Below are 16,865 nucleotides of genomic sequence, written 5' to 3'. Positions count from 1 at the left end.
AGGATCAACTTGCCTTCTTGCTGTCTTTCACAGAACACAGTGCACTTGGGATGTTGGTTTGTCTGAGACTGAAAGAGGAAGTTATCTTCTCATTGTTCTCACAGGAAAACAAAGTTCATGTTCCTCTTCCTGTTTTAAGTTTTTCACTCACAGTGCAATGTATCTGTTTATTAAAAGTACTAAATAGAGAGTTCCCCATAGATTTTGTACAGAGCATATCTGTAGAAAAGTGCAGTAATGTAATGAATGTTTGGATTGCTCTAATAGGTCTAATATAAGGGGGGTTAAAGACTAGAGAGAGCTTGTAATTCCATGTCTTTTTTCTTTAAAATCTTGTTTGTGAAACATTGCAAGTGTTTTTGACACCAAAATATGTTAGTTCGCGTGGCACTGAAATCTTATTCTAAGGAGCAGAAACACTAATTCCAACTGCGCAAGACATGTAACTTTCTGAGAATCTGGTCGTCTGGCTTTACAGCTTTGCTCTCAATTTAATTCCTGAAAACATTGAAGATCAGGTTTGTTTGTAAAGATTTGGCAGAACAGTTACTTAGTACAGCAGTCTGTACGCATATGTTAAACTTGTGGCTATATTTGAATAAGAGTGGTAAAGTTAGCTGGAGTAGACTTCCAGGGTATTTACGTGCTTGCAGAACCATGCATTCACTAATGTTTGGACTTATGGCACAGTTTCACTGATAAATGAAAAATGTACTAATCAGGAGGAATGGTTCCCCAGTTAACAAATCTATGAAATCCTTCAGTCATTTTAATTCTTCCGTGTAATAAAACAGATTTGAGACCTAGATTCCAGGACTTCATGAAATTCTGGAAAATCTGTTATTTGATCTTTAGTCAATTTTTTCTGTTTTTACTGTACATGTAAGTCTAACCTTCGCCCTGGGAATCTCATTATGGTGTCCCATGACCTGGGTTAGCTTACCAGCCTTGCTTAAATGATCTTCATAGTTCTTGCACTGTACAGATGTACTGTACAGGATGAATATGTAGTATACACCAGTAAGTGTTTAATTTAAACTGTTATATTTGTTTCAGAGAGCAGTTATGTAAGCCAGAGCTCTCTCCTAGGACAGTCCAAATTAGAGTGCAACTTGGGTTTGAAATCTAGCACCGAGTCTCTTGGTAGAGGCTCAGATAATGTCCTTTGTGAAACTAGACTGTATTTTGGAGATTTTAAAGGAGATTTTGCAGTCTGTGTTACTTCTGTATTGAATCAAATGGACCTTGAAAAAACGTATGCTGTCTCTCTCTTCTTTTTTTTTTTTTTAACTCATTCAGATTTAATAGATTTGGAACATAAAACATCCAGATCACAGAAAACTAGACTGTAGAACAAATAGTGTAAATTTTCAGTTATCTACAACTTCTGTGTTTAGCTTCAAATCGATTTTCAATTTTATTCCTTTCTTATGTTGTAGTTAAAGTGAGCCTTGGAAATGTAGATACAGACATATTAATTGTTTTGCTTCTGTCACAGGGTTTTTTGTCATTTCTCAGTGCTCCACTAATAGGTGCTCTCTCAGATGCTTGGGGAAGAAAATCTTTTCTTCTTCTTACAGTTTTCTTCACCTGTGTCCCAATTCCATTAATGCGAATAAGCCCATGGTAAGTGGTACAAACTGCAGCAGCAAGCTTGTCAGGAGAGCAGATATTCAGAGGAGATGTTTGGGAAACTGGGAGAGGGACACTAAGACAAGAAGAAAGCAGCTTTCCTTTCAAGACATGATTGCATTATTCTTGAGCTTTTCTGTTCAAGATGTATCAAACTGTGTATCCTAAAAGCAGGAAATGATGGAATGTGAACAATATTCGTACATGTAAAGCAGTTCTTGCAAGGATTTGATAATCCTGTCTAACTCTGTTTTGAGATCAGCTGTTAATTTTTTCCCTTGATGACTGGCATTAATAAACATGTTTTTAAAGCTAAATGAAATTTGCTACAGAAAAGTATAGTTGTTGCAAGTGAGATCTTTTACCTCTTTGATTTAGACTTTGAAAACAAGTCAGTACTGCTCAGTTAAATCTTCAGTTGCAATTTACATTAATTGTGAAACTTGTAAAAATTGCAAAAGAACTTTGTGTACACTCTGAATGCATTCAGAATTCAGCATCCACAGCATTATATATATGATAGTTTATTCCTTAATTGGCTGATGAAATGATTTCTAAAATAGTTCATTTTTCATAACTTGAACTTGTAAAAATCTGTAGGTGCCATGTCCTTAAGGGACCACTTCTTCTTTTAGGCTGATGTAAGGTAAACAGAAGAATTAAAAAAAATTAAAATGCTGTTTTCCATTACTTAAGTGAGACTGCACAGTAATTCATTCACCTCCAGTAAAGTTCTGTGTTAGTTCTCTTTTTAGTAAGACAAAAAGCAAGAGATCTTAGCTCAAACTTTTCTAATTGTTGCTTCTATATTATTAGGTGGTACTTCGCTATGATTTCAGTATCTGGAATCTTTTCTGTTACATTTTCTGTAATATTCGCCTATGTAGCTGATGTTACACAAGAACATGAAAGAACTACAGCCTATGGACTGGTAAGATATGCTCACCTTGGGGAAAAAGGTCAGATTATGACCTTCATATTGAACTTGTGTTCTGAAGTACAGATTGTTGCCTGATTAATATAAAGAGGTTGATAAAGAAATGAATCATGGCTCAAAACACTGTGTTAGAGTTCAGGCAGTGAACTGAGTCCTGTGTGCTCATGGGCATAGAATTAATATTTGACAACTTGCATAGACGGCATGTTTAAGAAAGAATGTCTTTAAATTTTGCAAAAATAATAACCCATTAACCCATTACATATTAAAGATAATGCAAGTGATGTAATCTAGTGATAGTTTTCCATCACCTGTAAGTTGCACTTCTAGTTCATGTGACTTCTTTTTGGTATAGAATGGCCTTTTCTAAAGTTAGAATGGTGAGTAAGGATAAAAATGCATAAAACAATATTTTCAATAACTTAGACATGACCTTTCTTAATGATCAAAAGATGAGAAAAATGACTTAGTTAGTCCAAACTAGTGCTGTCAGTGGTAATATAATTCCTGCTTATTTTGCTTTCCTAATACCTATATCACTTTGGGTTTTGGGTCTATTGATAGAAGTCCTTAGCTTTTGAACTTCTTTTAGGCAGGCATTTAAATGTACTGACAACTTCTTCAGTCAAATAACTTCAAATTCATAACTAGAAAACAAAATAAAGATTTTAGTCTGTTTGAAAGTAAGAGCCATTTTCCTTTGAGCCAAACCTGATCTTGGTGTACAAATCCTGTCTAGTATGGTGTACTGTTGAGGAGGCTGTGGAAACTGTACTTGAAACGCATAATTACTGTTGTAAATGGTGGCTGGTTTATTTACTTTTTTGTTTGGTTTGGATTTTTTAACTTGAATTTTTACTGGTGTGTTTCTTAAGTCACACTTCTAGGGAGAGGTGGTTGTGGTGAGTAAGTTACTTCATTTTTCTGTAATGGGAGAATAACCACTTTGAGTTTGTAAACTGTTGTTATGCATAGGTATCTGCCACCTTTGCAGCAAGTTTGGTAACCAGTCCTGCCATTGGAGCATACCTGTCTGCCAGCTACGGGGATAGTCTGGTTGTGCTGGTGGCCACGCTGGTGGCTGTTGTGGACATCTGCTTCATCCTGCTAGCTGTACCAGAATCTCTGCCGGAAAAAATAAGACCTGCTTCGTGGGGATCTTCTATATCGTGGGAACAGGCAGATCCTTTTGCAGTAAGATTACCTTCAATAAGTAATTATTAAATATTTGGTGATTAATAGGTAATCATTGTTAGTTGCAATTTGTGAGCTTGAGAAGTCTTTAATTTTACTGGTAGCTTGACTGTTCAGTAAACATAGTCTCTGTTCACTGCTCTTGCCCATAAAGATCTAACTACATTTTAAAAACAAAATCAAACAAAACTTTGTGGATTAAATAATGCTAGATTTGAAAATAATATTTAGTGTGAAATCCAAAGGGACAATACTTTAATTTTCTAACTTAGGTGCTCTATTTTATTGCAAAGAGAAATGCTGAATTCTTACACCTCAAAAGCCAATATTTTAAGGTTTTACATGTTCACATTATAATTTTACTTTTGGCAGTATCTCTCCCCGTTCTTGATTTCCACTTTTGGTTATATATGATTTCTTTCTAATAGAGAATGCATCTATAAAGACTGATTTTTTTCATAGACATATATAGGAAGGGCTTAAACATACTGTGCAGTCTTTGTAGTAACTTGTTCAATTGCTCACACTTAGTCGGTTAATTTATGTTTTTGTTGCACCTTGGTGCCTTAAGAAAGGAAGGAGTGTTTTTTTCTTCATGAGATCTGTCCTGCTGGGAACTGGTTGTGAATATTGAGAGATAAATGGCATGCTTGAAAGACTGCAGTTATAGAATTTGTTTTCCACGATTTATTTATTTATTCCGTAAAGTAATTAATATAATTGGTGGACAAATGTAAGAAATGTGTATTTTCTAGTATCTTTCAAAACAAATTACCATTATGGAGATCCATTAGAAGACATTAGGTACTTCCCTTAAAATTACATAGGGCTGGTTTTGGGGAATAGTTTTGACTTTGCACTGAACAGTAGCTTCAAAAATCATAACGGAAACTTTACTGAAGAATTGGGTTCCCCAAACTGTATATAATGAGATTTTTTTGTGACTTAAGGTTCAGCTTAACAGTATTCATGTGTAATTATTTTGATGTGTAGGCGTGCACAAAAAAAAAGGAATCTACCTTCTTCCTTCTTTATGCTTTCATTAGAGTTTGTACAAATGTTTCAATGCGTGCTTTGTTCTTTTGTTTTACAGTCTCTGAAGAAGGTTAGAAAAGATCCTACAGTTCTCCCGATCTGCGTTACGGTGTTGCTCTCCTATCTGCCTGAGGCTGGCCAGTATTCTAGTTTCTTTCTGTACTTGCGACAGGTAAATGTTGGTGTCTTCACTTCTTACTAAGGATGTTTAAATAAGTATTCCCTGTGACCTCTTTCTTGTTATAGACTTTGCTCAGACACTTGCTTTCTGGCAAAGTAAAGCTTTAAAATTAAAGGCAGGGTGCTTTGCTAAGTCAAGAACTGAGTAACACTTGACTCCTGATGCATGCAGTATCCCTGCAATATCTTAAGCACGTGTTTACCTTAAGTAGGCCTTTGTTCTCATTCAGTGCAGCAGTTTCTGAGTCTGTCTTGAGGTGGGATCTTGCCTGTCTAAGACCTATTGTATTTGTGGGAGGGATAGAGAACTTCAGTTTCCAGATCTGTATCTTCATCTATCTCCTTTTTTTAAGGCTTTTTATTTCCCTTCATACTTTTCTTGGCAAAGAGTCAAGTTAAGGATTATTCTTGAAAGTGGACACTTCCTGTATGGATCCTGTATAAATCTAGAGTATACGCAGGGATGAATAATTTCATTGAGAAGATACTCACTGCTAGTAATTATCCTGGATTGTGTTTGGCATTTGTTTTATGCAGTTTCTGCTTCTCTACAGATTATAGGCTTTGGATCTGCCAGCATTGCAGCATTTATAGCTGTGGTAGGCATTCTGTCCATAATAGCTCAGGTAAGCTTTCATTTAAGCTTATCTAAAAACTTTATACATGCTCTAATATGCCAGTGTATCTTGCTTTCACTAAGTACTGTATTCATGATACAGTCTATGTAAATTTCTTGCTTTGTATCAGCTTTCCTTAGAAATACTGAATCTGGACATCGGAAAAATAACATTTGCTAAACTTGGATCAGTGAATTCAGTGGAACTCTGACTTAAAATCATTAAAATGATGCAGGAAATTCATTACTAAATGCAAAGCATTCTGAAAGGGAAATGCCTTATTTTAAATAAAAGTCATACTACTTGCACCTGTTCAATTGGCTTGTGCTATCAAACTTGCATACAAGCAGTCTTTCCAGGGTTACTTAGGCTCAGCTTGGAAGCTGAGGAGCTGTGAAGCCTTGGTATCTTCTTGTCATATTTCTTAATTGGCAACAGTAAGCTGATTTTTCAACAAATCCTTTATGTATTATGTAAGTCAAAGAGTTTTTATGAAGTGATCTTTGGTATCTTTATAGATACAGTTTGTTTTCCTGTTCTGATAACAAGAGGAGGAATGGCAATAGAGTATGTTGCAACCTTGCTGCCATTCTTAGCAGAATGTTTTGATGTAAACAACAAGTTCATCAATGTTTACCAGTTTTATTGGTGTCAGTTGTAGCCTTCATTAGCAATTCAAGTCATTATTTTATAATCTTTGTGCTGTGGTTTGTTCTGAGGCTATTGTGTGCCACTCACATTTGCCAGTCATACTTTATGCAGACCAGTGTTTTTGCTAAAAATCTCTAAAACTGTTTCCCTTCTGGTTTATAATTTTCAGTGTTAGGATGAGGAAAATCTACTGTTTTTTTTAGCTCTTTGAAGTGTACATCTTACTAAAATAATCTTTGCTCATTGTCATAATCTTTGCTTCATAAACATTGGTTTGTGTTGGCATGTTGGATATCTCCAGAATGAACTGAACATATTAAGATAGAATTACTGTATTTTTTTCCATGGAATATTCAAACTAAAAATGAGAAACAAGAAAGCTAGGGTGAGCAGTTGTCCTTAGCTAGATTCCACGTGCACACCAAGCTGCTTTAGCCAGACAGGGAAGAAAAATTAAGGTAAAAAACAACTCGTAGGTGGAGATACGGCAGTTTATTAGAGCAAAAGTTTAGGCATGCACAAATGGGGAAAAAAGATTTATTTTCTGCTTCCCATCAACTAGCAGTGTTGAGCCACTTCCCAGGATGCAGGGCTTCTGCACAGGCAGGAGTTGCTCTGGAAGGCAAAGGCCATAAATAACAAATGCCCCATTCCTCTTCCTTTCCTAAGCTTTTATATCTGAGCCTATAGCATATGGGATGAGTTGTCCCTTTGGTCAGTTTGGGTCAGCTGCACCCCTCCCAGGATCTTAGCCGTTCCCAGTATACTGATGTGGGGGTGGAATGTTGAGAGACAGTGCTGATGCTCTGCCAGTGCTGGTCAGAGTAGCCAAAGCCCTGGTGTGTTAATAACATCTTTCCAGCTACCCACAGACCTGTGAGAGCTGCTGTGGGTAAATTAATTCCATCTCAGCCAGACTCAATATGATCAGGAAGAGAGATGAGACAGGAGAAGAAGTGTATTCTGCTCTGCAGTCCTGGTTCCTTTTCTCTGTATTTTTACTGTAGCATTGCTAGGTTTCTCCTGTTAAAGAAAAACATGTAGTCCATTAACTGAGTCAAGTTGTCCATGTGGACTTTGCTTTACTAGGAAGTGTCTGCATCTTGCCTTGAGTGTCTTATTGTGTTATCTGAATTGAGATCTCCTTCCTGTTCAGCACTTCTAACAAATAGAAATACTGATCTTTGGTAAGGATTAGCTTCCATGTGCAAATGAAAAGGTCGTATCAGTGGTGTAAAGAGTCAGTAGAAAATGTAATTAATGGTGCCTAGGAATTGGCGAAATTCCAGTGTATGTGATGAAGGTGACAAAGCAACAGGATTTACATATAAATTTACATGTAAATTTGCAAAATAATTCAGCTGACCCAAGGAGTTTACTTTCTTCTGAGCTAACAGAACAGTCTTTTTTCTCTAGTATTTGTAGAAACTGGTAAATTCAAGTCATGTCCAGCCTGCACTATCTTTGCTTGGTAACAGCTTTTATTTTGTGGAGTGCTCTATTCTGTAATAAAATAGGTTTGTAGAGGTGAAAATGAAAGCCTCTTTGCGTTGGAAATAGACACTGTCATCTAATGTACATAGAGAAGGCAATACATATACTTCTTGATGTCCTGAAGTAGTAACCCTTTAAGAGTTAAGAATATCCGTACATTAAATGTTGAAACAACTTATTTGTATTTTGGGCTAAATACAGGAGAAGTAAGAGGACAAATGGTATGAATTTCCTCATCATTCGAAAGTTCTTCTGAATTACTTTGCATGGGAGAAATTACTTTAGCAAGTCTGACTTGTTTTAAAACACTTTCTGGTTGAACCAATTTCTCTTGCAGACTGTGTTTCTCAGTATCTTGATGAGATCTATAGGGAACAAAAACACAGTTCTCCTTGGCCTTGGCTTTCAGATCTTTCAGCTGGCTTGGTATGGTTTTGGATCTCAGTCTTGGTAAGCATACATTTTGATATGTACACACTTGTTTAGGAATGGAATGGTTTGTTTATTTCCAAGAAATTCTACTATTTAATTCTGTTGTCATAGGTATTGAACTGTTCTGTGAATTAAGCATTCTTATTTTTTTTACACTACCAAAATTTGGTCTGTATTTTTTATATGTAGGAATGATAGAATTTCCTGTACATACAGTCCTTGAAAAAGGAGTCTTTGCAACATTTTGTTCCACTGAGTATTGAGTCTACGAATGTGGTGAAAACTTTTTCTTAAACTCACAAGCTAATAAGTAGCATGTTCTCTCTAGTAATTCTGCTAGATCTATTTTATCCATGAGGTACTGGACTTATACTTGTTTTTGTTTTTCTAACATATTCTCTTACTTCAACTATAATTAGTCTTAGAAACTATCTAGAGTTTATTCTGTTGGAAAAACTGTCTTTAAGTAGAGATAATTGGAACCATAAGCTAGAACAACTTCTTTATGAAGTATGTCCTACAGAAAGGGATGAGTGCTTGTTGTTTATCAGAGTACTTCCTTGTCAATTGTAGAAGCTAGAGAATTGCATCACTGGGACACCCTGGGAAATTGTTCCTTGGTACGGTGTTTGGAGAGGAAAGCCCACTTCACTCCCATTTCCCTCTTTTTCTCTGCTAGGATAGAATAAAATCAAATATGCCTCTATTCCAACAAGTTCAGAATAATATACGGGAGGGGAGCAGGAAGATAACCAGATAATTACCAGCCTTTAGGTATTTTAATAAGAATATTTTGAAAAGGAATTAAGTGTTAAATAAGTTAAATGCCTTTGTGGCCCTCCTGGGAATGTGGGGAGTAACCATAAAGGCAGTATGATTTTTAATTTGAATTATGTATTTAACACAGGATGATGTGGGCAGCAGGAGCTGTGGCAGCGATGTCAAGCATTACATTCCCAGCAATTAGTGCTCTGGTTTCACGAAATGCAGAGGCAGATCAACAAGGTGAATATTGAATCAATTACTGTTTATGCATCAAACTGCTTTTTTTTGTCTAGAAAGCAGAAGAATTATCTACATGTACTTTACAAGTTATCCTTGTGAGTTTTCACTTGCTAATACCTGTGGAAGTCTGCCAGTCTATGTAGAGAGGAAGGAAGTGCACAAATTTATCATATTTACATTGTAAAAGACATAATTTCTGATGAGCTACTTTTCTTCCTGTAAATGTACTATGAAGGCAATAAAAACTGTCTCTTTTTTGCTCTTCTTTTTATTATACGTGGTATTCTCTAAGTAGAAAGTGGGTATTACTGTAACAATACTACCTTTTTAATTGCACATTTTACCAGATTGAAATAACTGTAGGAAAGAAGCTTTATTTTTTATAGAAAAGTTGACCCATTTGATACAGTACTTCAGATTTTCAAGGAATGGAAAAAGACACCAAAGTAACCAGGTAATCTGAGAAAACAAAATTTACTAGTTTTGATGTGAAAAGCAATGTACAGTCAGAAATTACTCCTCCTTTAAAGCAAAATGAGATGTCATCATTTAAAACACTGGTCAAAAGAACTGAATTTAGTATTCTGTTTTAAAAAAATACTGTATATATAAATTTTAAGTATCAATTATATTTTAGCATTGTATAACGTGAAGTTAGGTAAATGCAATTAATCTGAGAAATACAAAGGAGATGCTGTCCCAGGAGGTGGATTTCTGTTGAAAGATGCAAAAAATAGTATTTTATATTTTACATTCTCCTCACTTGCATTTTTTTCAAGATATTTTAAAGACTTGTTTTCTGTTTACATCAGGAAATGACTAGTTTAGTTAAGATGACAGAAGCCATTGAACTTTTATTTTACACAGAGGAAACTAATGTTAATAGCTAAGGCTTTCAAGACTGAGATTTTGCCACCTAGTGGCATGAAGATTTTAAACTTTATCATCAACCTATGAAGTAAAAACTTGGACAGCTATCTTTTTTGCATGTTTTCTTTTTTTCCCATTTTACAGGTTACTGCCTTAAGAACGAAGCAGATTATTTATATCGTAAAATAGCATTTTTAGGCTCTTAATATATGAACTTAATACTGTCAAAACACTTTTTGCACTGTTGTCAAAATCACTTAATGAAGGCGAAACAGAAACTTACCTATAGCACTTTGATCAATCAAGCTTTAAAACAATCCAGTGTAAAACTGTAGCCAGTCGTGGGAATTTACTGCTGTACACCTAATTTACTGCCCCGAGTAAGTTATTTGGTATTTAAATAAATACTGTTCACAATTTGTGTAGCTTTTCCCAATCACAGTTCTTCACATTTAGGTACATTACTCTAAATTTCACTTGAAAGTAAATTGAACATGAACTACATTTAAGCTCTGCTATGTTCATTGTAGGCTTTGGGTGAGAGTGGAAGAACTATAATATAAAAACCTGCACATACATTTAATTATCGTAATAATGGACTACTATACAATAATAAAACATTGTAATTCTTCCAGTAATCTGCAAGTATAGTGACAGAACTATGATGATGCAGAGGATTATTTTAATCTGACAGATTTGTCTTCACTGTGTTTCTTATGTCTTAGAATGTAGAATGTAGAAATAATTATTCTGTACTCTCTTTTGGAACAATTAGTAGAATACACTCAGGGCTCTTGGCTCTGAGCATTTCTTCCTTGCTTAAAAAAAAATCCTACTGTTTTCATTTTCCTCATTAGGTGTTGTCCAAGGCATAATAACTGGAGTAAGAGGACTGTGCAATGGCCTGGGACCAGCACTGTATGGCTTTATTTTCTTTCTCTTCCACGTAGAGCTCAACGGATTGCTACCTGATAACACTTCCGAAAAAAAAATAAAACAGAACCCAAATGATAAGGTTAGTTCAAAACTGGGTGTGCAGTTTGCTGCATAGAACTCATAGGGCCAGAAATCTCTCTTCTTTTTGGTTGTTTTAAAATCTTTATATCTGGTTCTTAAACTCCTTAATTCTCACATTTCAGTTTTAATAAATAATTAAGATAGCTTATAATTTAAATGTGATAGTAAATATTTAGATTCACAGTAGTAGCAGCATTGGTTTCAGTGTTGTAACAGTACCAGGTAACTTCTTTTGATATAAATTTACTGAAATTAAAGTTTGAGTGAGGTTGCATCATTATGCTTGTCCACAGGAAGCCCTTACAGCAAACAGTGGAGTTGTAGGCTGGATTGGAGAGTAATAATAACACTTGGCAGTGCAATGACAAAGGGCAGCGTTTGAAAGATTTTTACTCCTTTCAGTGAAACCAAAATCTTGTAATACTCAAAAGCTGCTCACATGAATTAGCTGTTATACCACAAACGAGGGTGTATTAATTTGTGGAAGTTCATTTCCTCTTTAAGTATTTGTGTATGTAGCACCTCTTGATGATTTAATATCATCAAGATCAGACCATCAGGTGAAAATTTAGGCCTCTGTAACAGGGATTGAGGCAAGAGAAATAACTTGTTACTGTATACTTATGTTCCACTACTTTCCTACTTCATTTGAGAATAGCTTCCTACGTTTCATTTGGTAGAATAAAAGTACACTGGATTGACAAGTCTCATCTTCTGATTATTACCTAGTTTTAGTTTACACAGATACAGAAAAGTTGTTAAAGATAAAAAAAAAAAGCTGGATTTTTGACACTTTCCTTTTGTAGAAGTTTGTCATCAAACTTGGCTGATTTAAAGTTTATCTTAAAACCTTTCTGGTGTTTGTTTGAGCTATGAAATGTGGTTAAGTTTTCTTTTTGAATTTTAAAATAAACTGTTTTGAAACAAGACATAATACTAATATACTCAAAATACTAAGTTACCATACATGAATAACATGTATCTGCAATGAAAATCATATCAGTGTTATTTTGCTAACTTGTATATTTGTTTTTTGGGATGCTTGTTTATTTGGCTAACTTGATTCTAGAGTATATCAGCCATGCAAAAGTGAAGCTAAGATTTATTGAGTATTTGTTCTTCTGGATGTTGAAACCTTATTCTATTAATGTTCAGAGGAGTCTTTTTGATTTAACAAGCATGTTGCCTAAAGCAAAACAAAATTACAATAAAAGCATCAACTCAACATCTGTTTCATTTGCTAGGCAATCATACTGGCAGTTGACAATTCTGTGGTTTTGGTTTTTAGATCAGTGTGGAGATCAGGTGAGGAATTTGTGGGGATTTTAGAAGCACAAAATTCACTTTACAGTACACATATGAACCTGTTTGCAGAAACTACATAGTTCTCATAAATATGTCTCACATGATTTCCTGTAGTTTGTAATGCAGAGGTCAGTGTCTGAAACATGAATTCTTTATTATGCTTGTTTTCCTGTAGAGACCGATCATTCCTGGTCCCCCCTTCCTCATCGGAGCGTGCATTGTTCTTCTGGCATTTCTAGTCGCCTTATTTATTCCTGAGAACAGCAGAGCCAGGAGTACCAAAAAACACAGCCACAGCATCAGCAGTAGTCTGAGTAACAACCTAGACCAAAGTAATGAAGAGGACATTGCACCATTGCTGCAGGATAGCAGTGTATGAAGGCTAAATTCTGAGGGGCCTATGGAACAAATTCATGCAGTGAATTATGTTTCTGGAAGCTTGATGGGAGGTACAGAGTATTGTGCCTTTGAGAAGAAGGGAGCTATGACAGGAGGTCACTTGCTGTTTGATACTTAAGGCTGATGTCATGCTCGCAGGAGTGATTATTTAGAACAGCAGGTCACAAGTTGGTGGGATTCTAGCCAATACTGAACTGCCAATGCTGTGTCAAATTCTGATATTGGGTAGAAACCTGAATAGAGACAGAATTTTTTTTAAAGTTTGAATTTTTAGTTCCCAAAATTGCAAGATAATGCAAAATAAATAGGTTCGAGCCAGAACAATTTCTGCCATCACTCTGTAATAGGTTGTTTTCCATTTCTTATGCCTTTTTGTCTGCATCTATGCCACATGTAGTTCTCATGGCATGGGAAAAAGTGGTTATCAATGAAATTCTCAAATACTATTTACTAATAAGAAGTCCAGTAGTTACTAGAAAGCAATGATGAAACTGAGATGGCAGAATTCTGAATTTGTGTAATCACACATGACAGTAGTTACCCATAAATGAAGGTCATATGGAAACCCTAAATCCACATTCTGGAGTAATCAATTTTGTCCAGTTAAACCAAATCCAGATGGCACCCAAGACCCGGGTCCTGTTAATGCTTTACTTATAAAAAAATAAAATTTTAATTTTAAAGTGAGCAGTATCAGAAATACAGACACTTCTGAGTGGGTGCCAGAGTACTTTACATCAAGATATATATGTATGTATGGCATTTTGCCACTTTATCTGCCATATAAACTAATTTTTTCCCATTAATTCCTTTCACCACTGCCTTAACTGCTTCTTAGTGTTCAGTTATTAATCATATTCAGCCTTCATATCACTGTCTTACCTGCTGAATATCATGGATATATTAATATCTTTTTTTTTAAAAAATGAATTAACAAATGTGCTGATTTTTAGAGATGTTTTATGAAGAAGACGGAGATTTATATGTATTTTGCTGCAGTGTAAACAGACTATTAAAACCAACTTTGATGAAGTACTCCTATGATTGTTTTATATGTATGCAATATATGTAGATATTTGTAAAGAGTTTTTGTTTTTCCAGATGGGGAAATGTGTAAATCATGTATTTATAAATGTAATGAGATGCAGACAATTATACAGTTTTTTAAAAGGATTGTGTATTGACTGAACAAATTTTAAAAATATATATTTTGAAACTTGTTCCATGTTGAGCACAGATAAGAAACCTTTTGTACTGTGCAGGTTGGTTTTTAAGTTAACAAGCTTCCTAATGCATAATAAATATAAATATTAAGCTTTCTAGGTTTCGTGAGTAAGTGCGTGTTCTTCCAAGTTCACTCTTGTGCCTTTGCTGCTTCAGAACAGAAGTGGATTTATCCTTGTGTTAGATGACAGTACCTGAATTCTTGTTCTGGTGCTTTGTCTGTGTCATCAAGAGTGGTGAAAATGCTTTGCTTAGAAATTCCTTTGGTATCTGACATGGTATACACTGGGATAGAGAACTGGAGAATGAAAGTATGAAAAAAAACCCAAGAATGATTTCTGATATGAACAGTACTGCAGAATTAATATGCGTTTTCTGAGGAGGCTTAGGTGGCTGTTTTTCTTGGAATTTCTTGTAATTCAAGCCTGGGCTTTAATGCTGAATAGTCTTTTTTTGCTGCAGGCCAGACTGCATTTGGGTAGGTTTTGTGGGATTCCAGCTTAGAATGTCTTAAACTTGATATATGGAATAAAATACAGTATATTAGTGTTAAAAGTAGCAGTTGTTGAATTTATTACTGCTTATAGTATCCCAGCAATGGATCAGACTCTTGAAGTACAATCTCAGAATCACAGAATGGTTGGAAGCAACCTTTAACGATTACGGGACAGGGACACCTTTTGCTAGAGCAGGTTGCTCCAAGTCACCCTGTCCAACCTGACCTGGAACATTTCCAGGACTTCCAGGAATGAGGCACCCAGAGCTTCTCTGGGCAGCTTGTGACAGTGCCTCACCACACTTATTGTAGACATTTTCTTCCCTATGTTTAATCTAAGCTTAAACCTTCTCATTTTAATACTCTTAACCTTTGTCCTGTCGCTATGTGCCCCGGTGGAATGCTGCCTCCTTTCCTACAAGCCTTTTTTATATGTTGAAGGGCTCGTGACAGAGTCTTCTTTTCTGCTGGCTGAACAACCCCAGCTCTCTCAGCATGTCTTCTCAGGAGAAGTGCTACAGTCCTCCAGTCATCTTTGTGACCTCCTCGCTCCAACAGGTCTACGATTTCCTGTGCTGGGGAATCCAGAGCTGGATGCAAAAAGAATATTTTAAGCATGCATCCTTACTCTATATAAATTATTATATGTACTGCTTTGCTAATTAAGTACACAATAAAAATGTAAGAAGGTAAGCTATAGATTAGATAAACATTTTTCAGATATTTTTATGAGTAGTGTAAAGCATTTTTCTGTTCCCAGTAAAAAATTTTTAAGTGATGCTCAGAAATACCTGATGCCTCATTGTTTTTAGAAATTTTTGTTTCAACACAGGCACAGAGATTCAGAGATTTGTTTCTAAGTTCAATTTATCTTGATTTTAAACTTTAATATGTATTTAATATCTCTTTTTAATATTTGACATTACTGAAAGAGATACTGATATTGATCCAAACATAAAGGGTATTGAAGGTTGTGCTTACTAAATCATGATCTCATTTTTCAGTCCTGCCCACTACTTATGCAAAGGTGTTTTAATATTCAGCTTAATAATCAACTATTAAGTTTGCATTTTCCCTGATGTCAGTCAGTTGGATTTGCAAACGAATTGAAAGGGTTTGAATTTTTGTGTTGTTAAGAAATGGTTTCAAAAACTTTCCTCTGGAAGATTTTTCTAAATGGGTTAGAAAGTTACTTCCCTGTAAAAGTGTATGGACAGTAGAGGTTTTTAAGGGAGACACTTCTTCACTTTTTGCAACAAAATTGCATGATGATGGAAACGTTTTCAAACTTCTGTTTTCAAAATGCTCTCTCCATACAATAACTTTATTTTTAAAAGAAAAATTTTCTTCCTCATTGTTAGAATAACACCTTTATCTTGAAGAGACACATTAAATATTTTTATTTCTCAAAATTATTAGCATAGTTCTGGCAGGCCTTTTTTATCACAGAAAAGGTAAGGAGATGTGGAACAATTGCTTTTCTTTCTGTGAAAGAAAAATGTAAGTTTGACCAGTGACCGTATAGTATAAATGACTTTAATGATTACTCCCCAGCTGTTTCCAAAGTATTGTAAAGCTTCTAATATTGAAAAGTCTTGTTTTTAGAAAATTAACCACATTGATGACAATGTAGGACTTTGTGTGGTTTTATCTCCAGTTTATTTGCTGCACTAGCTTGCCCATGAGTGATCCCGTGAATGAATTTCAATCTTACTGCAACCTTATCCTTAAATCCCCTTTTTATTCTATTCAGAGCAGCCACTTCATCAGTGGTTACACTTGTCCAGTTTTTTCACAAAACAGAATTTTTCATAAAGGAATGGTTCACTGTTGAGCAGCTACTTTTTCCATTACATCTCTTTATTAGGGATTTTCAAAAAACTTCCTCTTTATATACTTTATCATGTAAAAAAATCTAGTAAGTACCATGAACTGAGACAGGTTAGGAACAGTTGTAGTTTCAAATTGCCCACAACCCATAGCTTGTTCTAATATTTTTTTCTTCAAACCTTCAGCAATATTTTCTGTGAAATTTGAGAACTATTGGATTGGATATCACAGGACTCTAAACATTGCTGAAAAAACTTTAAAAGGTTGTTCTTCATGTCCTGGATGACTAATTTGTAAATGCTCTGATAATCGTGGCTACATCCTATTGTTAGCTAATGCCTAAAAGTACAATGTACACTCAAAAAAGGGTTAATGTTAGCAATAACACTTGTAAATTTGTATTTCAAATACTTATCTTGATAGTCTTGATTTTTTTTTGCCAACTTTTTCTCAAATCCAACTCCATTATCAGTGATATTACCATGCAAAGTAGTTGATGAAGGACTCGCACTAGGAGCAGAAGTATCACCTCTGCAACTTGTCTGTT

General features: G+C 35.2%; 1 protein-coding gene across 1 annotated transcript in view; it reads left to right on the top strand.

Moving 5' to 3' along the window:
* Nucleotides 1–14,090, top strand: part of LOC134563937 (hippocampus abundant transcript-like protein 1) — a 29,585-nt gene extending 15,495 nt beyond the window's left edge. Inside the window, exons 4-12 of the mRNA XM_063422372.1 lie at nt 1,499–1,626; nt 2,449–2,563; nt 3,545–3,763; nt 4,857–4,970; nt 5,533–5,604; nt 8,078–8,190; nt 9,080–9,177; nt 10,905–11,062; nt 12,545–14,090. Coding sequence (XP_063278442.1) covers nt 1,499–1,626; nt 2,449–2,563; nt 3,545–3,763; nt 4,857–4,970; nt 5,533–5,604; nt 8,078–8,190; nt 9,080–9,177; nt 10,905–11,062; nt 12,545–12,748 — 1,221 coding nt within the window. The 3' untranslated portion in view covers nt 12,749–14,090. The remainder of the gene's footprint in view (nt 1–1,498; nt 1,627–2,448; nt 2,564–3,544; nt 3,764–4,856; nt 4,971–5,532; nt 5,605–8,077; nt 8,191–9,079; nt 9,178–10,904; nt 11,063–12,544) is intronic.
* The last annotated feature ends 2,775 nt before the right edge of the window (nt 14,091–16,865 follow it).

The sequence above is a fragment of the Prinia subflava genome, chromosome Z (assembly GCF_021018805.1).
Source record: "Prinia subflava isolate CZ2003 ecotype Zambia chromosome Z, Cam_Psub_1.2, whole genome shotgun sequence".
NCBI classification, from domain to species: Eukaryota; Metazoa; Chordata; class Aves; order Passeriformes; family Cisticolidae; genus Prinia; species Prinia subflava.
This window is presented reverse-complemented; position numbering and strand designations above follow the sequence as displayed.